Consider the following 21,957-nt stretch of genomic DNA (forward strand, 5'->3'; position numbering starts at 1 on the left):
ACTTCTGCAGCAGGATGTAAAATGGGTTTGAGTGCTGGGGTACCCAGGGCTCGGCACCCCAGATCAGGAGATGGTAGTCCTGCTTTTACAGTCCGGACAGTCCTGGGCACATTCCTTGACATGTTGGCCCTTTAGCTGCCTCATCTGTAAACAGAGGCTAAATGCCAGTCTAGGCATGTGAACTCTATGTGGGAAACAGCTTTGCAGAGTAATGTAAGGGACCTTGACTTCACTAGATGGGTCAAAGTCATCGTTGTCATCCTCCTATTTTGGACGGCTTCATTGGTTGTGTTTGTACAGAACGGACCATATAAACAGCTCACTCGAAATGAAAGGAGGGCCTTTTCCCCTTCCCTGTCCCCTGACCCTGCCCAGAGCAGATCATACCACTGCCTGGAATCATGAGTGACCATCTCCCCTGCCAGAGAAAAAGCTGTCAGCTCTCTTATTTGTCCATCCATTCAACCACAGGTGGGTATTACTGGAATTCCCTCTAGCGCAGGGCCCTTTGTGGTGTTGGTGCAGCACAGCTCAACTCCCTGTCCTTACAGAGCTGCTGCTCTAATACAGGACACAGACAAGGAAGTCAGAGTTGGCTCAGCGGACCCAAACCCTGACCCAGGAGATGAGCACTCAGGGCTGCGGACTGTTCTGCCCGGGGCAGAGCTCCAGAGCTGGCCTTGTTATAACTAACTGGGACACGGGACTCATGGGGAAAGCAGACATCACCCAGCCCTGGGCAGACCAAGCCTGGAGCCTCCTTCCTGGACACCAACTGCAATGCCAGTCAGTCTGAGAAGGGCCCTTCCCAAGGGCCCTGTAAGCAATTATTCCTCCCCTAGACTCCAGGCTTCACCAAGAGACACCTGTGAGGAAGAAACAGAGTAAGATTCTATTGGAACTTCCCTGGTGGTCTAGTGGTTAAGAATCCGCCTCACAACGCTGGGACACAGGTTTGATTCCTGGTCGGGGAACTAAGATCCCACGTGCCTCAGGGCAACTAAGCCCATGCCACAACTACCCGGCCTAAGAACCAGACGCAACCAAATTAATTAATTTTTTAAAAAAGACTCAGGCTTCTCTGGTGGCTCAGTGGTAAAGAATCCACCTGCCAGGAGACATGGGTTAAATCCCTGATCTGGGAAGATCCCACATGCCTCGGAACGTGCACCGCAAAATTGAGCCTGTGCTCTAGAGCCTGGGAACTGCAACTACGGAGCCCACACACCACAACTACTGAAGCCCCTATGCCCTAGAGCCTGTGCCCCGCGACAAGAGAAGCCACCGCAATGAGAACCCCACGAACCACAACCAGAGAAAAGCCCTTGCAGCAACAAAGACCCAGCACGGCCAAAAATAAATAAATAATAAAATCATTTTTCAAAAAATACTATCCACAGAGCTGTCCTGGGCCCAACCTGGTCACTGGATTCCAGCCTCCAGCGTCCTTTATTTGAGATTCTGGGGGATACCAGGAGAAGGGGCGGGGAAGACCCTCACCCCTCACAGAGGAAGCCCTTCAACTTTACCTGGAAAGCCCTGCTTCTTTGCTCGCTATCCCTGACCAAAGAGAACCATTTATCTTGGCAAAATGGGAGAAGGCCCTTTACATTCTGAAATGAAGTATCAGCATGCAATGACAGTTAAGGTCCCAAGATACCCCCAGAGTCACTTTTTATTCTTTTCTATCCACAATCATTAGGGGAAAATCTCTCTGCTGCTTCTGTAAAACCCATTCACTGGAGGGAAATAGATCAATGAGAAAAGCCGAGCACCGTGTGGCTGCGCTGACAGCTCTGAAGCGGGTACACTCATTCTTCCTGGGAGCCCATGCCAAAAGGACAAAGGACGCTCGTTCCCACCCCCCGAAAGAAGAACTGGCCCCAAAAGTTCCTTAACTAGATAGCTATTTCTTATCTTTTATACAGCAAGAACAAAATCTCTTTCTGAGAGTGGCATATCTTACACTTCAAACAAACGTAGCTCTCGCCACTTATTTTTAAGTGCACTTGCCTGCTAAAGTGAGAGCAAAAAATCCAAGGGGAGGACAAGGAACGATGGTGAAGGTACAGCTGCTTGCAGAGTTGGCATCTCAAAGCCAACAGCTGCCGGACCTGGAAAAGGTCCCTGAGAAGAGACTGAAGAGCTGACACCCCAAGGGGATGTGCAATCCAAGTGGGAAGAACTTGACCTCTAGTTCTCCGTTTGCTTCCATCAGCACCCGGGTGCTCTGAGAATGCTCATGATGGCTGGGTGCAAGGGGAGGGCACATGGGCACCAAAACGGGAGGGAGCTACAGCCCCAAGAGCAGGGGAATAAGAACAGAGCTCGGGACTTCCCTGGTGGCCCAGTGGTTGAGAATCTACCTGCCAATGCAGGGGACACAGGTTCGATCCCTGGTCCAGGAAGATCCCACATGCCTGTGCGCTGCAACTACTGATGCCTGTGAACCTAGAGCCCACGCTTTGCAACAAGAAAAGCCACCGCAGTGAGAAGCCGGCGCACTGCAATTAGAGCGTAACCCCCGCTCACCGCAACTAGAGAAAGCCTGTGCGTAGCAACAAAGACCCAGCGCAGCCAAAACTAATAAATAAATAACATTTTTCAAAAAATAAGAACATAGCTCAACATTCACTCACTTGTTCATTAATCCTCCAATTATTAGCACCTACTGTTACCAGAGGCTCACCCTGCAGGAAGGCTGAAGTTAAAATAGCAACAAAACTAATAGCAGTCAACCACACTGGACTTGTACCCTGTACCAGACACTCTGCCAAGGACTTTCTGTGCATTACTTCATCTGATGGTCACAGCAGCCCCTTAAGGAAGATAATAATACGGTTCTGCCTGTAGACGAGGAAATTGAGGCAGAGAGCTAAACCTCCAGCCCAAGACTATGTAGCTAATAAGAGGCAGAGCCGGGTCCATACCAGACCCACTTGTGTCTCAGCAGGAGAGGCACTGACCATCGATGCGTATCCTGATCTGGTCCGTGTGAACAGGCAGTGCTCACCCAAACCTGCACGGAGAAGCACAGGACACTGCTCCATGCCAGGAGTTCATTCTCCAGCCAGGAAGGAGCAGCGTCTGCATAAATGCAGGGATGGGGGCAGCTGAGATCTGAGCCGCGTTCAGTACCACGGGCAGCCAGCCTGGGGCAGGACCCAGGCAGCAGGGAGCCCAGCCACACTGGGGCCTTGAGACCCAGGTTTAGGGGTTCAGATTCATCTAGAAGTCACCAAAGGGTAAGAATGTGTGAAGAGAGGAGGATCTGTTCAGAGGCAGGTTTTAGGAAGACTACCAGTGCATACTACCATTCATAACCCTAGAAGATGGGGCAAAACAAAATATTTAGAATATTACAGAAAAAAATAGGATCCATCTGTTGCAACACTCCAGCCACTGCTAGGTTATCAGACTCAACCCCAGGAAACCTGTATTGGCCTGCACGGCCCCATCTGCTGCCTCAGGTTCACATGGGCACCATGACCATCCCAGCAGCCCCACCAGTGTCTTCTGGGGTCACTTGGAGGCTTCTTCCACGGCCTTATTCTCTAACCTCTTCAAGTATTCGCTCTGACCGGATGGGAGGGAGAGACTGCCTGTCTTTGTGAGGGTCCTTATCATGTTGCACAAGATGAGTCACGACTCTGCCCTCTGTCCCGTCTCACCAAGGGCGTGAAATGCCTCTTGCTGGGGTGGAGCCCTCCTGTCTCATGGCCTCTGCCTGGCTGTACTGCACTGGGCTTTGGGCCCTGGCCAGGCCCTGGGAAGTGGCTCTGAAATCCCCCTGGGTCTCCCCACCAATGAGCCCGAGGGCTCTTCTTCCCTACACAGATTCCTATAGACTCCAGTGGCCAAGAAACAAGGGACACATCTGACAACTGTAAGGCACACGGGTGGATTAGGAGAGCACCCCAGACTACTGCAAACATTTTGCCACAAGTCACACCAGGGCTGCAGCTGAAAGGTTAAAGGTCGGCAGTGTGGAGCAGGCTGCCCCAACAGAGGTGGGGTCGAAATTTTCTGACAGTAACATCCTGAGTTGTGGGTCCGAATTGATGCCTGTCATTTTGGTAAGGATCTAGTATCATGATTGGCTCGGGTAAAGCCCCCATAAACATACTCATGAACATCTGTCTGCCCAAGACAAGTGACTTTTTTTCAAAACCAGAAAACTCACAAGCCTATCAAGCATTCACCCCACTGTCCTCAACAGGCAGACAGGCCTCTGAGTGCCTATTTTACAGCTCGAACCCAAGGAGTGTTGAGTCCTGTTTCTAAGCATGTTTGTTCACCCAGGCGGGGATGGGAACATGCTGGGGACAACTCGGACCCTTGTCCATGCACAGCTGTTCCCACAGCTGGCAGATGTGCTGCAGCTCCCTGCCAGCAACAAGGGCCAGCACCCAGCAAGGGGGCCCTGAGCCAGGAGAGGGTGTGGGTGGAGCCACCTGCCACTTGGCTCCGAAGGGATGGGAGGGCTCCTCTCTAAAGAGCCCGACTTTACCCTCTCCTTCCCCACTAACCCAGCTTCCCAGCTGGGCACTTGCTGTCCCTCTCCTTGGGGGTGTTAAGGTCCAAGTCCAGGGTTTTCCAAGCAATTCTGAACTCCACATTAATTTCTGCTATTGCCCTCCCCACCCTTACCCCCACACCCCCTCCCCACCCCCAACCCCTTGCATGACAACCCTCCTTGGACCACCACTTGCAACCTGGGATGGTAACCCTTCCTTCAGGGGCAGGTTCTCCTGTCAAGGGGCATCCTCAGCAGGAATTGGGACATATTAATGCATTCACTCCAGCACTCTTGCCTGGCAAATCCCATGGACGGAGGAGCCTGGTGGGCTGCAGAGTCCATGGGGTCGCGAAGAGTCGGACACGACTGAACGACTTCACTTTCACTTTTCACTTTCATGCATTGGAGAAGGAAATGGCAACCCACTCCAGTGTTCTTGCCTGGAGAATCCCAGGGATGGGGGAGCCTGGTGGGTTGCTGTCTCCGGGGTCGCACGGAGTCGGACACGACTGAATCGACTTAGCAGCAGCAGCAGCAAGCACTAGCATGATTTATTTGAATTGACTATTCACAAAACAGTTCACAGAAAGTTGTTACAGACCACAACTCTGCAAGTGTAGCTGGTAGGGACAAAAGCCCATGGAGATGTTTCAGTGCTTAGAATTCACAACACACCTTCCCATCTGTGGCCCCCATTGAATCCCCATATCAGGGACATCCCTGTTTTTATCATCCCTTAGCAATTTGGTTCAAACTTTTCACACTGAATTACAACGAGTTGCCCACCTGTTTGACTCCTTCTCCTCACTCCCTCCCAAGACCAGGAACTATTTGAGGGTCAGGAATACTTCTTCTTTCCTGTCCTGGCACAGACGAGGTCATCAGTGTTTGTTGACTGTAACTGAATCCCACAGAGCCAGGTTAAGAGAATAGTAGTAACAGAAGGATCAGGGGTAGTAATACTAGCAAATACTTATACAGTCTTCCTACGTGCCCGACCCCCTTCTTGCTAATCGCTTTTATATAGATAAAACCATTAATTTGCACTCCAATCCCAGGTATAGATAAGTACTATTGTTATCCTTATTTTTTTAAACAGAGGAAATTGAGGCAAAGAGAGACAGAATAACTCACTCCAAGTTCACAGCAGGAACTGGCAGGGCTGGGATTTGAACCCAGGCAGTCTGGTTTAAAAGTGAAAGTGAAGTCTCTCAGTCATGTCTGACTCTTAAGCAACCCCATGGGACTGTAGCCTACCAGGCTCCTCTGTCCATGGGATTTCCAGGCAAGAGTACTGGAGTGGGCTACCATTTCCTTCTCCTGGGGATCTTCCCAACCCAGGGATCGAACCCAGGTCTTCCGCATTGCAGACAGGCACTTTACCATCTGAGCCACCAGGGAAGCCTGGTTTCAGAGTCTGATCTCTAATCCCCACCTCTCAAATTGAACAGATGCAGACTCCCTAAGAAACAGTTTATTGTATTTTCTTGGAGGGACCCTTTAGAGAAGTATAACATGTGCAATGGGGAAATTAATAAAATTCAATTCTGCAGACAGCCATACAGAAGGAGACGCAGAGCCATACAAGAGCCATACAAGAGACGCAGAAGGAAAGTATTCCTTGTTCCCAAGCGGAAGCTCCTCTGTGCACAGAATATGTAGCTTTATACATAGCCAGGGTGCAAGGGAGGCTGCCAGGAAGAAATAAGGGAGACGTGGCTATTCTGGGCAAGGGCCCCAGAGCAAAGTGCTGGGGTGGGAGGGGTGTGCCCTGGGCGTGGTCACAAAAGACTGACATAATTATGGAGGGCATGGTGAAGTAGCCCAAAGCAATGATTCCCACACCCTGTTGTGTTCTAGAATCACCTGGGGAGCTTGGAAAAACCCCTACACTCAGTGCCTCCCCAGAGCATTAAATCCCAATCTCTGGGGGTGGGACTAAGGCACCAGTATTGTTTTAAAGTTCCCTGGGTGATTCCAACACTCAGCCAAGTTTGAGGACCGCTGGTTCCGTTTATGCAGTGTTATTCACAGAGCAGTCTGTTCTTCCATCCTGAGCTAAAAACATGTTGGGGGCTTTGAACTGGGCATGTTCCTTCCATCTGCCTGTCCCTCACTGTGGTTGACTGTTTGGGGCCATTCTGGGGATGTGTGTTCTCTCTGTTTTCCTCGGGAGCCCTTTAAAATGAAAACAGGTTTTAGATCATGCAGCTCCAACTCAAATTCCAACCTTGCCACTTCCTGGCTGCATGACTTTGGGAATGTTATGTAACAGCCAAGCCTCAGTTTCCTCATCTACAAATAGGGGATTGTGGCAGGCAGAGTGTCTCCCCCAAATGTCCACATCCTGAACGCCAGAACCTGTGAGTACGGTACACGGCAAAGCAGAATTAGGGAAGCAGATGGATTAGGATGGCTAATCACTTGACTTTAAATATGGAGATTATCCTGGATTATCCGGGTGGATACAGTGTCATCAGAAGGGTCCTTAAAAGTGAAAGAGGGAGACCAGAAGAGTCAGTGTTAGAGCGATGCCATGTGAGAAAACCTTGGTCAGTTGTTGCTGGCTTTGAAGATGGAAGGGCAGACAGCTTCTAGAAGCTGGAAAAGACAGGAAATGAGTTCTCCCCAGAGCCTCTGGGAAATGCAGATTTGCTGACACCTTGATTTTAGCTTAATAAGACTCATTTTAGACTCCAGCACTATAAGATGATAAATTGGTGCTGTTTTACGCCACTAAGTTTGTGGTAATTTGTTACAGCAGCAATCAGAAACTAATACAGGATGAATGGGAGTAAACTGGGAAGAATATGAGGATTTAAATAAGATAAATGCTGAAAAACTTGTAGCCCGACTCTTAGCACTTTGTAATTTTTAGTTGCTATGATCACTTTTATGGGCAGCCCAGGTGGCTCAGTAGTAAGAATCCGTTTGCCAATGCAGGAGACACAGGAGACAAGAGTTCGATTCCTGGGTGGGGAAGATCCCCTGGAGTAGGAAATGGCAAGCCACTCCAATATTCTTGCCTGGAAACTTCCATGGACAGAGGAGCCTGGCGGGCTACAGTCCATGGGGCTGCAAAGAGTTGGACACGACCGAGCATGCTTGCATGCGTGCATGATCACTTTAACCATCACCATCCTATCAGGGAGTTGCTACCTCCTGCATTCCATGCACCTGTCACAGGGCTGCCCACTCTCTACCCATCATCCCTGGATCCACTCCCAGCTCCTGAGATGGCTGAGTGGCTTCAGTCCCTGGCTGTCAGTAGGAGGCTCTGTGACCTTGGGCCCACACTGGTAGGAACCAGCCTGTCTTTCTTGGACAGAGCAAGAGGCTCCCCGGAGGCCTGTAGTGCCCATTAACACAGCACGGACCAGTGTTTTGCTTCCTGACTCTGTTCTTGAGAATCAACAGGAAATGGGGCGAGGGAGGGGAGAAGGGGAGAGGCTGGCGAAGAGAGGCCCCCAGGGAGTCTTCCTGACCACCAGCTAAGAAAGCATCATGGGAATGGTCAGCAAGGGCCTCAGAGACTTACTCTAAAGGACTAAAGGTGTCCAGCACCTCAACAGTTGCCAACAGCAGGCAAGAGCTGGACCACCAGGCCAAGAGCAGAGGGTTGAGTTTGACAGGCAGGGTCTAAAATTAAATCTCTGTCAAGCCCCTTGTTTGAGCCAGGCTCGCATGGGCCCTTTCCCCAATTCTTGTAGCTGATGCTCACTACCCTCCTTGTGGCCACTATGATCTCATCCCACAGAGGAGAAAACGTACTGGGGCAGTTCAGTACGTCACCTGAGGTCACCCATTAGCATCAGAGCTAGCATCAGAACATCATGAGATTCAAACTTTTGATTCCAACTCTAGAAGTCTCCACTCTGTACCATATCTCATTTTCCTTTCATAAAGGTCCAATTAATACTTTAGTCATTATTGATTTAATCCAGGGAGCATGAGAACACAACCAGTGCACACTGTTGATCGGTATCCACACCCTGAAGTGGGCCAGCCATGAAAATGTAGACGCTCCAGAAACCACAAACTAGAAGGCGCTTCAAAGAAATTTCACCCCAGATGAACCAATCTCGTGTTAGCGTGGCATGGCCACAATTGCAATTCTACATAATGATCACAAACCTGGATTTCACGTGGCCCCCTGAAATGGACCAGACCCGTGAGAAGAGGCCCATTCCCTCCCCACCATGGGCGCCCAAGGACTCCCACCAAATTAGAATGTTGCACCAGCCCTGGGAACTAAATTTATCCTGAAACGACACCCAGATCAGAATGTTCTCGGCTAGAAGAGATCCTGTCCCTCATTGTCCTCCTCTCTTTTTCCAGAGCCAGGCAGTATCGGCTGTCAATTCAGCCCCGTCCACTCATTCTGAAAGCCACACACATCCATGAGGCCAGCCCACAGTGACAGGCATCCCACGTGTAGATACAAAGGGCAGCAAAGGTTGAAACGAGCAAGAAAGGAGAGCAGAGAAGACGGAAGAGAAGGTGGAATGAGGCAGGCCTAGATGATGCTGATAAGAGGTTTGAAAAGACACTGAGAAGAGGGGGAATAAATGGCACAGACGCAGGGTGACTGTGACAGGCTCTTCCAGGATAAGCCAACAGGGGCAGGAGAGGTGCCTGTCTGAAGTCAGTGGCTCCTTTTTGAGCCTCAGGCAGCATGTCTCCTCCTCCATTTCCCTGGCGTTCGGACTTTTCAAACTCACTACAAACTGAGACGCTCCCACATCAGCCTCAGGTGATATCACTGCTCCTGCAGGTGACAAGTTGGGCCTTGGGGACAGGAGCCCGCCCTGCCAACACTCCAGGAGGGTGGCCGTTCCCGCCACACCCCCTCCCCAATGCCGCAGGCAGAGGAAGGCCGAGAACTCCCTGCCTGAGGGAGGCTGCTGGGGAGCTGTGTATATTTAGGTAGAGGCTGGATTAGGGAACAATAAGAGCGAAACTGTAAAATCCTGAGGTTCTTGTAAATCTCATCAGTGCAGTTAAGCATCTAAAAAGATCTGACAGAACAAGACAAACCGGGCTCCCCAAGAGGCCCTGGCTCCTGGTGGGGTCGTGTTCTGTCAATGAGATCACAGAACCCCAGGTTCTGGAGGGGTATTTTTCCATTCCTCTCCATCTCGAACAAGAGCTTACCAGGTAGCTGTCATCTGTATGTCTAAAGATCCCCCAAGGAAGGAGCTCTTCATCGTTTCCTCAAGCTCAGTGGTGTGCTTTAAAGTCAGAGCAGGTGCTTAAGCTTGCAGAAGGGGTGGGGGGGTGGCTTTCCACCAAAATCTCCACTAGTCCCCCCTCCACCAGTCCTCCCATCCCCACCCCCACCTCTGGTCTTAACGCTGACTACTGATGCTTTCTCAATCTTACATAAAATGCTTTGCTGATGCAACTTGGGGATCAATTGTCTGGCTTCCTTCCCCAGCCCCCCACCAGATCTGTGAGCCCTTTCTGATAAACAGTTAAGGACTGGTGCCTCTGTAGACAAGGATGCCCCATCTCTCCTGATCTTGCTTGCCTGGTTCTGGGTCCAGCCTTTTTTTTTTTTCTTAATAATCTTATTTATTTTTTCTTCATTGCTGTGCAGGCTTTTCTCTAGTTGCAGCAAGCAGTGGCCACTCTGGCTGAAACGCAAAGGCTTCTCATTGCGGTGACCACTCTTTTTGCGGAGCACTGGTTCTGGCGTGCTCGGGCTTCAGTAGTTGTGGCGTGCAGACTGAGTAGTTGCAGCTCCCGGGCTCCAGAAGACAGGCTCAGGAGCTGTGGCACACGGGCTCAGAGGCATGTAGGGTCTTCCCGGCCCAGCGATCAAACCCGCATCTCCTGCACTGGCAGGTGGACCCTTCACCCCTGAGCCTCCAGGGAAGCCCCTCAGCCTTTCCATTTGTTCTCGCTTCCAACCACTGCCTTTATGGCCAGATGTATCCCTCCCCTTTCCTAGAAGCCCTGAGTTTCCCCCCACCCACCTCCTCATCTTCTCCAGCAGGTCTCTTTCCCTCAAGCACCTTACCCCGCCCACATCTGCAGAAACTGCACCCAGCCTTCAAGGCCCAACTCAAAGTCCCCAGAGGCAGCGGCCTCATTTCCACCCCCGGGGAAGGCCCTGGTGTACCCACACCCGAACTCGCAGCTCAGCCCCCAGCGCTTGGCACCCCAGGCGGTGAGTATCTGACTGCTTATCTACCCATTGGATCACACGCCTGCTTAGGGCAGGGGCCTTGCCGTCCACGTGGTGCCAGGCTCATAACAGACCTTCAATAGCTCTGTGTCAGATAAATTAATCACCTTTTGTCCAGTCCTCAGGGGAGGCGGAGAGCGGTTGCTATTTCTAACAGCAGCAGGAAGGCAAATATGGCCCTGCCCTCCCCCTACTCCCCCTCATTCCACACACACACACCCGAAAGTGGTCATTTCTCTCTGATCTCAAATCAACAAGGATTCTAGTACATTCTGGCAAGAGGCACAAGCGAGAGCCGAGAGGCGCCTTGGAGAGCGCGTAGCTCCCCACCCTGCTTACACAAACAGAGGACCTGAGGGTTGCGAGAGGCAGGGTGCGTGGGCACACACAGAGGACCAGCGTCAGGGGCTCACCCACCTCCCCCACGGAGCAGCCGAGGGGTGTTGAGCTCAGAGGCCGCGGCCACTCTGCACCTGGCGGGTGGCTCCACCGTGGCTGCTCGCTGATCTCTGGTTGTGCCTGCGGCCAACACAGCCACTGGTCAGCAGTCACGGCCAAGTCCAGCTGCTGCAGCCGAGAGTGGCTTCAGGAATGTTGGAGTCCGGGCAGCACTCTCCTATGACGCAGGCTGCTGGGACAGCGTTGTGACGACCCAATCCTGCCAGTGGCCAAACACCTACCTCACCCTTTCATTCACAGATGGTGAGGAGCACAGAGACGGGGTCCACTGGGCAGCTCACGACTCCTGTCCCACACCGGACCACCGCTCAGTGAGCGCTGACGTGGTGTGCACACACGGCTGGGCTCGTGAGGGAAGGTGGGTAGGAGGGCGCATAAAGCCACAGCCGAGGGGGAGGCCACGAAATGTTTAGAATGAGAAAGATCTGCAAAGCCTTGAATTTCTTCTTCTCTACATCTCCTGCCTTTAACTCAACAAAAGGAAGTTTACTTCCCCAGATTCCATTTCTGGTGCCACATTTGTATCAATGGCTTGCATGAAGCTGTCACAGTCAAGCTTATCAAATGTGAGAAGACATGAAGCCAGGAGAGCCCCAAACACAGGCTGCTGAGCAAGATGCTAAAAGACCCAGATAGACTAGAGTGAAGGGCTAAACCAAATGAACGTGGGGAAAAGGCACAGATGCAAACGACAGGCGCCACTCTCGTCCCCAAAAGCCAACTAGACAAGCAAGGGTGGGAGCTTGGGGACAAGGGGGTGGAGGCCTGCAGCTTGGCTTGGCAGCTCTGTGTAGAGGACAGAGGGTTTTAGCAAACATTCCATTCAACGTGGGCTAAGGGGTTACCGTCCGAGTCGGGGCACTAGCTGTCCTTGGCTGTAGAAATGGAATGAGCGGCGGTCCTCTGTCCTGAGCAGCTCACACCCCCAGGCAGGTGCAGAGGGAGGGCACTGCGCAGAGCAGTGGGCAGGATGGAGACAGGGCTCTGATGACTGCCAGGGAAGCAGGGAATGTCTCATATAGGCAGCAGAAGACAATGGGAAGTCCTGTGTCCAATCCAAGGGGGCTTCAGTGTGAAACTGTTGACCCCTTACCACAGGGACAGTTGGAAGGAGGAGGAAGGAGGGCTGGGGAAACTGAGCAGGCTGCTGACGCCTGATGCACCCAGGACACTGGCAGCCAAAGGCGCCGTGTCCAAAGGGAAGGCCAGGCGCAGCCCAGATAGGCGCTGACTAGTCCTGAGGGCCAGAAAGTGAAAGTGAAAGTCACTCAGTAGTGTCTGACTCTTTGCGGACCCCATGGAGTATACAGTCCATGGAATTCTCCAGGCCAGAACACTGGAGTAGGTAGCCATCCCCTTCTCCAGGAGAGCTTCCCAACCCAGAGATCAATCCCAGATCTCCCACATTGAAGGCAGATTCTTTACCAGCTGAGCCATCAAGGAAGCCCTGAGGGCCAAGCGGCTAGCAGAGAAGTAGGAGCCAGTCTCTTAGAGGGTTGGGGGTTGGAGGAGGACAAAAAAGAGCAAGACCCAATAGGGCACCCAGCCAGGCAGCCAGAGCTTCAAAGAAGGCTCTAGCCAAGCAGGGATCAGGAGGGAAAGCAGGGAAACCAAAGGATCATCCAGTCTTGATGGAAAGCCACTTAGAATTGGCAGCCCCTAGCTCCCTGAGGGTGCTGGACCTCATCCCTGGGGTAGGCCTGGGACCCAAGGGGAGGACAAGAGGGCAATTAGCGTAAGGAAGGGATTTCTTTCTTTCTTTAACCTTTATTTGGTATTGGGGTATAGTTTTAGATGAACAGTGAAGGGACTTGCCTTACATATACATGTGTCTGTGTGTGCATGCAAAGTTGCTTCAGTTGTGTCGGGCTCTTTGCAACCCTATGGACTGTAGCCCGCCAGGCTCCTCTGTCCATGGGATTCTCCAGGCAAGAATACTGGGGTGGGTTGCCAAGCCCTCCTCCAGGGGATCTTCCCATCCCAGGGATCAAACCCAGGTCTTATGTCTCCTGCACTGGCAGGCAGGTTATTTACCACTAACGCCATCTGGGAAGCCTCATAGATGTATCCATTCTCCCCCAAATTTCCCTGCCAAGGGAAAAGGTTTCTAACAGGCAGAGGGGCCACCATAGGGCAGAGCAGAGGCTGGGGCTCCCTCCTGGAACTGGGGCTAAGGGCCTGGGGTGCTGCCGCAGGGTTGAACCAATAGCGTCTGGGTTGTTGTTCTGCCCTGGGCTTTGTCATGTCTGCTCTTGCCCTTTTCTGGAGAGGAGTCCCCAGTGGGTGAGCCCAAATTTCAAGCTGCCTTCTTATCCTGCAGGAACTAGGGGCAGGAGAGACAGACCGAGGATGGAGCTCTCACCTAACAAGAGCTTAACGGGCCTGGAGATAGTCCACTCGAGTCAGCTCTGCCTCTCAGCAGCCACATGACTTTGGCCATGTCACTTACCTTCCTAGACCTCAGTTGTCCTATCTGTAAAGCAGGGATAATAACAGAATTCACTTCACAGGACTGACCTGAGGATCCACTGGGATCATACAGGACACAATTTCTGGCACATAAGAGATCAACAAACAGAGCCTTCGCCTTCTTGTCTTTTGTGGGCTTACAAACCTTTTTTCAAATCTAAACTTGGAAGCAGAACCTGGGCATGTGATATAAGGGTGTCAAGACGGGGTGAAGGTAATTTCAGGGACTGACACAGTGAGGGGGGTATGCTGGTAGGAGATGCATGTGTGAAAAAAGCCCCCAGACTCAGAGGGGGAGCCCACACACCCATGAGCCATCGGGTGCCTGAAGGTTACATAAAGGTGACAAAGTCAGGACTTCCGTAGTAGGCCAGTGGTCAAGACTTTGCCTTCCAATGCAACGGGTACAGGTTCAAACCCTCGTCTGAGAGCTAAGATCCCACGTGCCTCATGGCCAACAAACCAAAACCTAAAACAGAAAAAAAAGTTTAACAAATTCGATAAAGACTTTAAAAATGGTCTATGTAAAAAAAAAAAAAAAATCTTAAAAAAAACTGACAAAGTCAGTTCTGAAGATGCACGGTGGTGATGGCTACGCAACAATATACCTGAACTTACTCCCACTGACTGAACTGTACACTTAGAAATGGCTAACATGGTAAGTTTTACATATCCATTTACAACAATTAAAAAAAAATTAGTGACAAAGTTACAACCGGGGCCCAGGGTCCCTCCCACACAGCCACCAGCTTTGTACCAGTGATGTGTTCAGAGGAAATGGAATTCTGCTGGATTGAATCGTATTGAATTCTTTAATTCCAAGATAAACTCGGCACATTTCATCTCTTTTCCAATTATTAGGTTTGGGAGAATTTGAGCTGTGGTGATTTTGCCATCCATTCTCTTAAAAACAAAAAGATGTCATTTTACCAGGTTCCTGCTGAACAGAGAGACTAGAATTATCAGCATTTTCTTGGTCATATAATGCAATGAAGTCTCCAAACAGTAAAAATTCTACCATGCCTTCCAATTTCCCAAACCCTCAGAGAGTCGATTATCTTTAGCTCAGATTTAGAATCACTGCAGTCCTACTACATACAGCCCCCCTTACAAGCACAGCAGGGACAGCCACTGAGACAGTTATGAGGAAGCATGGCCCTCGTGGAGTTCATAACCAAGCAAGACGTGTCCTAATCGGGAGGAAGCCCTGGGACCCTGTGGTGCTTTCCAAACACACATCCCCAGGCAGTGGGGTTCCCTAGCCTGCAGGGTCCAGAACATGGCACAGGGGATCTGACGCCCATCCCTAATGTAGAGCAGGGATGAAGAGATCATCATCTGAAAACAGTACCGACCACAGTACAAAAGCAGCATGGTCCAGCGGCTAAGACTCCACGCTCCCAGTACAGTGGGCCCAGGGTTCTATCCCTGGTGAGGGAACTGGATCCCATGTGCCACAACTAAAGGATCCTGCATGCTGCAACTAAGACCCAGCACAGTCAAATACATACAAAAATATTTTGAAAAGAACAATACAAAACAGAATGAATTAACTGAAAAAGTCATGGACAGTGCACATCTGCACTCACAGGGAAACAGAATATTCTATTAAGTTGAACATGTGCTCCCCAGTGACTTTGAAGAAGTGGGAGTTTGTATTCATGGAAAGGAGGTTGGAACTGAGTGCTGAGGAAGGGAATTTGGTCACTGACTTTAATTATCCTAAAAGCTTTAAGATGTCTGACCAGATTATATTTGTAAGAGACTTAAGAGGAGTCACCTTTAAACTTAAGTATGTTGGAGCCAAGGAACTGTCCTTTTGATTGTTTGCTATTTCAAGTTCAAGGCTATACTAAGGGGATAGCCAGCTCCCTTTGCGGACAGAAAAGGGAGGCAGTTAGGAGAAGGGACAGGTTGCTTGGACAGTCCCACACAAGGGCCTCCTGAATGCAAACTTCATCCGTTCTTGCTATCAAAAATCATTCAGGGAGTTCCCTGGTGGTCCAGTGGCTAAGACTCTGGGCTCCCAATGCAGGGGACCCAGACTCAATCCCTAGCGGGGGAAACTAGATTCTGCACGCCACAATTAAGAGCTTGCGTGTGGCAGTGAAGACCAAAGACCTCCCATTCCACAGCTAAGACCTGGTGCAGCCAAATAAATAAATAAAGATAAACATTTTTTTAAAAAACATTCATACCCACTCTGTCTACATTTTTCTCTCCTTATCATGAGCATCCTTCCAACATGGAATACTGGATACAATCAGAGGCCCCAGAGATCGTCTGATCTAATCTGCCTACTTTACAGGTGACAAAACTCAGGTAGAGAGAGAAGTGGCCTACCCAAGCTCACACTGTGATCAGTACCCCAGACAGACCAGGCCCCTCGCACCGTGCAAAGAGGGCAGAGGCTTGTTGGGAGGAAGTGCCTTGGATGGGGCAGGCACTTGGGCTACTTTTCCCACTCCGGTCACTCATTAGCTGTCTGTGTTGGGACAATGATCTCTTGTATCCCTGAATTATAGCGGAAGCTTCTTGAGAAGTATGCCTCGGCCCTCCTCGTTTCCCAAGGCTAGGTGTGTGGTTTCCAAGGTAACGCACAGCTGGGTGGATTCAGCCTCCCAGGCACCACCTCATCTTGAACCAGCAGGGGAAGAGGAGTGGGAGGTGAGGTGACACCACCTCCCCATTTACAAACAGTGACTCCTTCCAAAACCAGTTTCCCTTCTGTCCCCCTGCCAAGGTCAAGGGAAGAGGACACCTCTGACATCCTGGAGTCCTGGAGCTGAGGAAGCTTCTGGAGGACTTGGCAAGAGGTGACTGCCTGGAAGTCAATGGAGCTGCAGGCAGCTGACTCCGGAAGTCTGGGACTGGCCCTCGAGGCTGGGGCAAGTCTGAACATGCCCAGGGCAATGGTTTTCACACCTGTTAACAGACGCCCTGTCAAGAAGCATGACACAGGATGACATTTCCAACTGCCAAAACAGAAAGTCAACACAGGCAGCTGAGAAACAGCCTGCTGCTCCCTAGGCATGCCGCCCTTGGGCTCTGAAGGGCCCCGAGATGGCAGCAGGAGACCACCACCCCTAAGGAAGGGCAACATGGCAGGAAAGCCCTCTCTGGGACAGAAAGGGTTAAAGCCAAGTGTTCAAATATTTAGCAAATAAAACCAAAATGTCACACAGAGACTGCCAAGGCTGGAGTGGTAACCATGGCAATCCATGGCCAGCTGCAGATCTGAGTGTGAAGAGGCTCTGGGACCAAGGCCTGTGATGAGAGGGGACAAGAAGGGACAAGACGGCGATGCAGAGGATCACAGTGGGCCTGGCCAGCCCAGCTCACAGAGGGCAGCCTGCCAAGACCCTGGACCCCTTATGATGCACAAGCCAGGGACTTCAGGCCAGTCTGTCAGTCTTAAAGAGACTCCGTTTGGTCTTCTATGGACCGAGGAAAGAATCAATCTACCCGTCTGACCCCTGGGCTTGTTGTTCATTCATTTGGTTCCAGTTATCGAATCCCTGCCGTGTGCTGGCTGCTCTTGGCTGTGGCACAGAGCAGAGAGTCCGAGTCAGTCCCCACCTCCATGGACCTGTGGCCAGAGCAGACACAGGTGAGAAACAGTGTCCAGGTCAGAACACAGCCAACTTCTAGAAGGGGCACCTTGCCCAGGGAGTGGGGGCGGCCAGAAAGCTTCCTGGAGGAGGTAAAAACCTAAAAGTCAAAGGGGTAAAGTCAGGCAGGCAAGAGGTCTGACAATATACCTGACAACGCTCCAAAAAATACGCAGCACTAGACAAGATGAGAGGTGACGCCGTCGTCACCTAGGGGGCTGCCGATGCGTCATCCTCTCAGCTTTCTGTCTTTGAAGGGTAGTCTGACAAGGCCTCGTGGTATTCGGACTGAGCAGCACTGGCCCCTCTTTCCTCCTTCCCTTTCAGCCATCCAGGTGCAGGCAGGTCGTTGGGAGGCCCGGCACCGTCCTCTGGACACATTCCCCGTTTCCAGTCTCCCTCGTGTGCGGCCATCTGTCCGGGGAGTGTTTGTTGGCACAGGGCAAGAAATGGACATGAGCTCGGCAGAGGAAGCCACTATCCAGAACATTCCAGTCAAGTCCTAAGGTTCTGAAGGAGCTCATGTCCTCGGACCAAGCAGGCTGAGGGGCTATCCAGGGGCTTCAGGATCTCAGGGGTCCCCAATCTATCTGTTCAGCTCTAAAGGAGGACCTTGGCCACTGGCCCATCCACGATCCCCAGTGAAGGCCATTCAAACCCATCAGTCAACCAGCTAGAGACACCATTAGGAAATGTCTATCAGGGGCTCGCAAGGACAGAGATCCCAGCCCCACCAGGGTGAGGCAGCTCCCTTCTCCCCTGGAAGACAGACAGACGTTCCTTTCTCTCCTCTTTAATGCCCCTGAAACGCTCCAGGCCAGTTTCATCCCAAACATGCACAGGACTCTGCTCCTGGTGAATACACTGCTTGGTTAAAATGTCATCTCCCTGTGAGAGGTTCCCAGCTCTCTGTGGCCACCTAATGTTTCACACACACACACCTCACACCTCAAAGCTTATCAGCCTGGGTCCCAGTGGATCGAGGTCTAGGACAAGCAGCTTCCAAAGGCAGGGACCAGGTCTCAATTAGTTCTGGATCCTCCATGTCTGACATACAGTAGTCCTCACCTAACAGACAGAATGTGACTTGAGCCCAGTTTCTTCTAGAAGGAGAAGGGAGAGTAAGGGAATAGAGCAAGACTCAGCCTGAACCTTCAGTCCATTCCCTGAAGGGAAGACACTCCTACTAACTCATTTATTTATTTATTTTTTTTTCCTACTAACTCATTTAGCAGTGGACCCCTAAAGCATCAGAATTCCCAGTGACTCAGCGGTAAAGAATCTGCCTGACCATACAGGATTCACAGGAGATTCAGGTTCAATCCCTGGGTCGGGAAGATCCCCTGGAGAAGGAAATAGCAATCAGCTCCAGTATTCTTGCCTGGAAAATCCCATGGACAGAGGAGCCTGGTGGGCTACAGTCCGTGGAGTCACAGAGTCGGACGTGACTGAGTGATTGAGCACACACAGGCCCAAAGCATGTGAACCAGTGACACCTCCTGTGTTCCAGAGGCCCACGTCCCTGTGACAGCAGGTTTCACGTGCCCGGGAGGGTACTCCAACCTACGGGACCATCGTGCCAGGGCATGTGAGCCTTTCCGTAACATGAGCTGTCTCTTGAATATAATTTCATATGTCTTACAATCTGAAGTAATCTCCCTGTAAGCTGAGAATTCTACGGCTACTTCATAAAAATATCCACATTTACACATAACTTAAAGTCTCCTTTTATTGGTCTCCTGTGTTTCAGATGCATGAGGTTGAAGTATCTTGTCACTATTCTGTTTCTGTCAGATCTGAAGTGGACTAGAAGGCTCTGGAGGCCAACAGCAGATTGTGATCTGATTGATGCTTTTCACATTGAATATGGCCAGTAATCACAGACTGAAATTAATGATCTCTCAAGTTCCCGTCCACACTGGATGATGGGAAATCTGCCACTGCCTATGTCCCAGGCTAGGTTCACAGCAGTCTCCCCATTTTAGTTTGACAGACGTTATCTGAGCCCCGCTATGTGCCAGGCACTGTCCTGCAGCTTCCCGCCCCTATGGCTTCCTTGAGGACACCAAAGCTCGGCTCCACATCTCCAGATGTAGACGTACCTTCACTTTCCACCCGCCCCCCCAGGCCCTAAGCCAGGGCACTTCCTCCCTGGGGCACCCAGACCAGAAGCTGGCTGCTGGGTATTTCCTCCCTCTCCACTGGCTCCTTCCTGCAGAGCTGACAGACAGCGCCGTCTCTCCAGGTCACACATGCAGACCAACAGCTCTCCCTCCTCACTGCGTCCTCCCCAGTGGCCACTCTGCCTTCCTTGATTCACAGCCAAACTTCTCAGAAGACTGACCAGTATGCAGTCTCCACTTTCTCACCTCCGACTTGGTCCTCCGTTCCCCTTCCACCGCCCCGTGACTGCCACTCCCAGTGACAGGGCTGATAAAGGGCACAATGACCTACCCACAGCCAAATGCAAAGGGCCAGTGTAGTCCGACTCCTTGGCCCCTTGTGACAGAACTGGCACTTCCTTCCCTGTCCCGGCTTCCTAACTCCCTCCCCTGGGGTCTCCTCTGACCTCCCTAACTCTTTTCTTCTCCTTTGTGGGTCTATCTGCCTCCTCCCACTTCTCACTCGATGATGTCCTTCTGGGGGTCTGTCCCCTTCCTCCTCTCATCCCACTGCCCCCTTCCCACCAGGCCTATCCTCTTTATCACTATCCTGGAGGCAGCTGGATGCCCACCCTCCCCCCAACCTGAACTTGGACATGTCCAAACTAACCTGGTCGTCATTTCCCACCTCAACCTCCTTCTGTGGTTTCAACCATAATGAATGGCACTGCCAGCCACTGAGTTACCCAAGCAACGGCTGGGCTCCTCATTTCCCACAGACAGTACCTCCAACCTAACAGGTGACCAAGTCTGATCAATTCTACTTGCTCGACATCTCTTAGGCACAGTCTCTCCTGTCCCAGCTCTGGTCTTTCCCTGATTCAGGGTGTCACCATCCCTCATTTCGACCATGGAAACATGCTTCCAATTAGGCTCTCTACCTCTGAAATTGGCCCTTGCAACATTTGCCATGCTGCAGCAAAAATGCAAATCTGATCATCTGTCTCCCTAACTTAAACCCCTTCCATGGTTCTCCCTGCTGTCCACAGGACACTTCTAAAGCCCTTCAGCAAGACAGATGAGTTCCCGCTGGTCCTGCCATGCTCCAGAGTGGACCCGCCCTCTGCCCAGGATGTTGTCCTCGAGGCATTCTGACTGTACTCTGCAGTTTCCCGTCTCAGAGCCTCTGTATATTTTGAGACCTCTGCCTGGGATATCCTTTCCTTGCTGTCAGCACACAAACGCATCCTCACTGAAGCTAAGCTGTTTTGCACATATTATCTAATTTGATCTGTACAACAACCCTGTGGTGGGTATTGTTAGTATCATTTTCCAGAACCCACGTTGAACTACTAAAAAATCTGTGTTCTCAGCCTCCTGCTATCCTGCCTTTCAGGATGTCACTAAAGACATTAATTAGGGCCACAGTGACAACTCCTTGCAGAAGCAAAAGTGATTTCAAGGTTTCCAGCACAGAGGACTGGGTGCCTGTCTCAGGGTCTGCACAGAGTAGGCCCTCGTTAGGTACACACTGCATGAATGAACGAGCTAGATGGATAAGAAGGGGAGAGGAGGGAGGGTCCAGGGGAGCGATAAAGCATTCGGTGTTTCACTAGTCAGAATGGCCATCATCGAAAAGTCTACAAATAATAAATGCTGGAGACAGTGTGGAGAAAAGGGAAGCCTCCCACACTGTTGGTGGGAATGTAAATTGGTGCAGCCACTATGGAAAACAGAAAGGAGGTTCCTCCGAAAACTAAAAATAGAGTTGCCATATGATCCAGCAATTCTACTCCTGGGCATCTATCCAGAAAAGATGAAAACTAATTCAAAAAGATATGTGCACCCCAATGTTCATAGTGGCACTATTTAAAATAGCCAAGACATGGAAGCAACCTAAGTGTCCGTTAACAAGTGAATGGATAAAGAAGATATTGTATTATGTGTATACACGAGGGAATACTAATTCGCCATTAAAAAGAATGAAATAATGCCATTGCAGCAACATAAATGGACCTAGAGATTATCATATGAAGTAAGTCAGAAAGAGAAAGACAAATAAAATATGATATCATTTACACGCCGAATCTAAAATACGACACGAACTTACGGGAGGCTAGTGGTAAAGAAGCCGCCTGCCAATGCAGGAGATGCAAGAGACGCAGCTTCCATCCCTGGGTCAGGAAGATCCCACGGAGTAGGAAATGGCAACCCACGCCAGCGTTCTTGCCTGGAAAACCTCCCCCTGCACAGAGGAGCCTAGCAGGTTATAGTCAGTGGGGTCACAAACAGTTGAACATGCCCGAGCACAGTAAAAAAGAAGAAGAACTTATTTACAAAGCAGAAACAGACTCACAGACATAGAAAACAAACTTATGCTTATCAAAGGGGGAATAAATTAGGAGTTTGGAATTAACAGATACACACCACCCACAATAAAATAGATAATAAAGACCTACTATATAGCTATATAGGGAAATGTATTCAATTTCCTGTAATAAATCACAAAGGAAAAGAATCTTAAAAAGAATATATATATATATATAACTGAATCACTTTGCGGAAATTAACACAATATTGGAAATCAACTATACTTCAAATGAAAGA

At 50.7% G+C, this 21,957-nt stretch overlaps 1 protein-coding gene across 11 annotated transcripts in view; it reads right to left on the minus strand.

Moving 5' to 3' along the window:
• Window positions 1-21,957, minus strand: part of KCNN3 (potassium calcium-activated channel subfamily N member 3) — a 174,898-nt gene that overhangs the window by 102,639 nt on the left and 50,302 nt on the right. For 2 of the 11 annotated variants that reach the window (XM_086393030.1, XM_086393029.1), the window contains exon 3: window positions 11,127-14,106. The exons of 8 other annotated variants lie outside the window; for them this stretch is intronic. Coding sequence is in view for 1 of the 3 variants with exons in the window: in XM_086393028.1 (XP_086249154.1) it covers window positions 17,486-17,662 (177 nt within the window). In the remaining 2 variants the exon portion in view is untranslated. Of the gene's footprint in view, window positions 1-11,126; window positions 14,107-14,430; window positions 17,663-21,957 lie in introns of those variants that run through there. One more of the 11 variants, XM_086393028.1, reaches the window with a different exon arrangement.

Source organism: Bos grunniens, chromosome 3 (assembly GCF_055505025.1).
Source record: "Bos grunniens cultivar Pamir isolate PY7600 chromosome 3, Bosgru_T2T1.0, whole genome shotgun sequence".
NCBI lineage: Eukaryota > Metazoa > Chordata > Mammalia > Artiodactyla > Bovidae > Bos > Bos grunniens.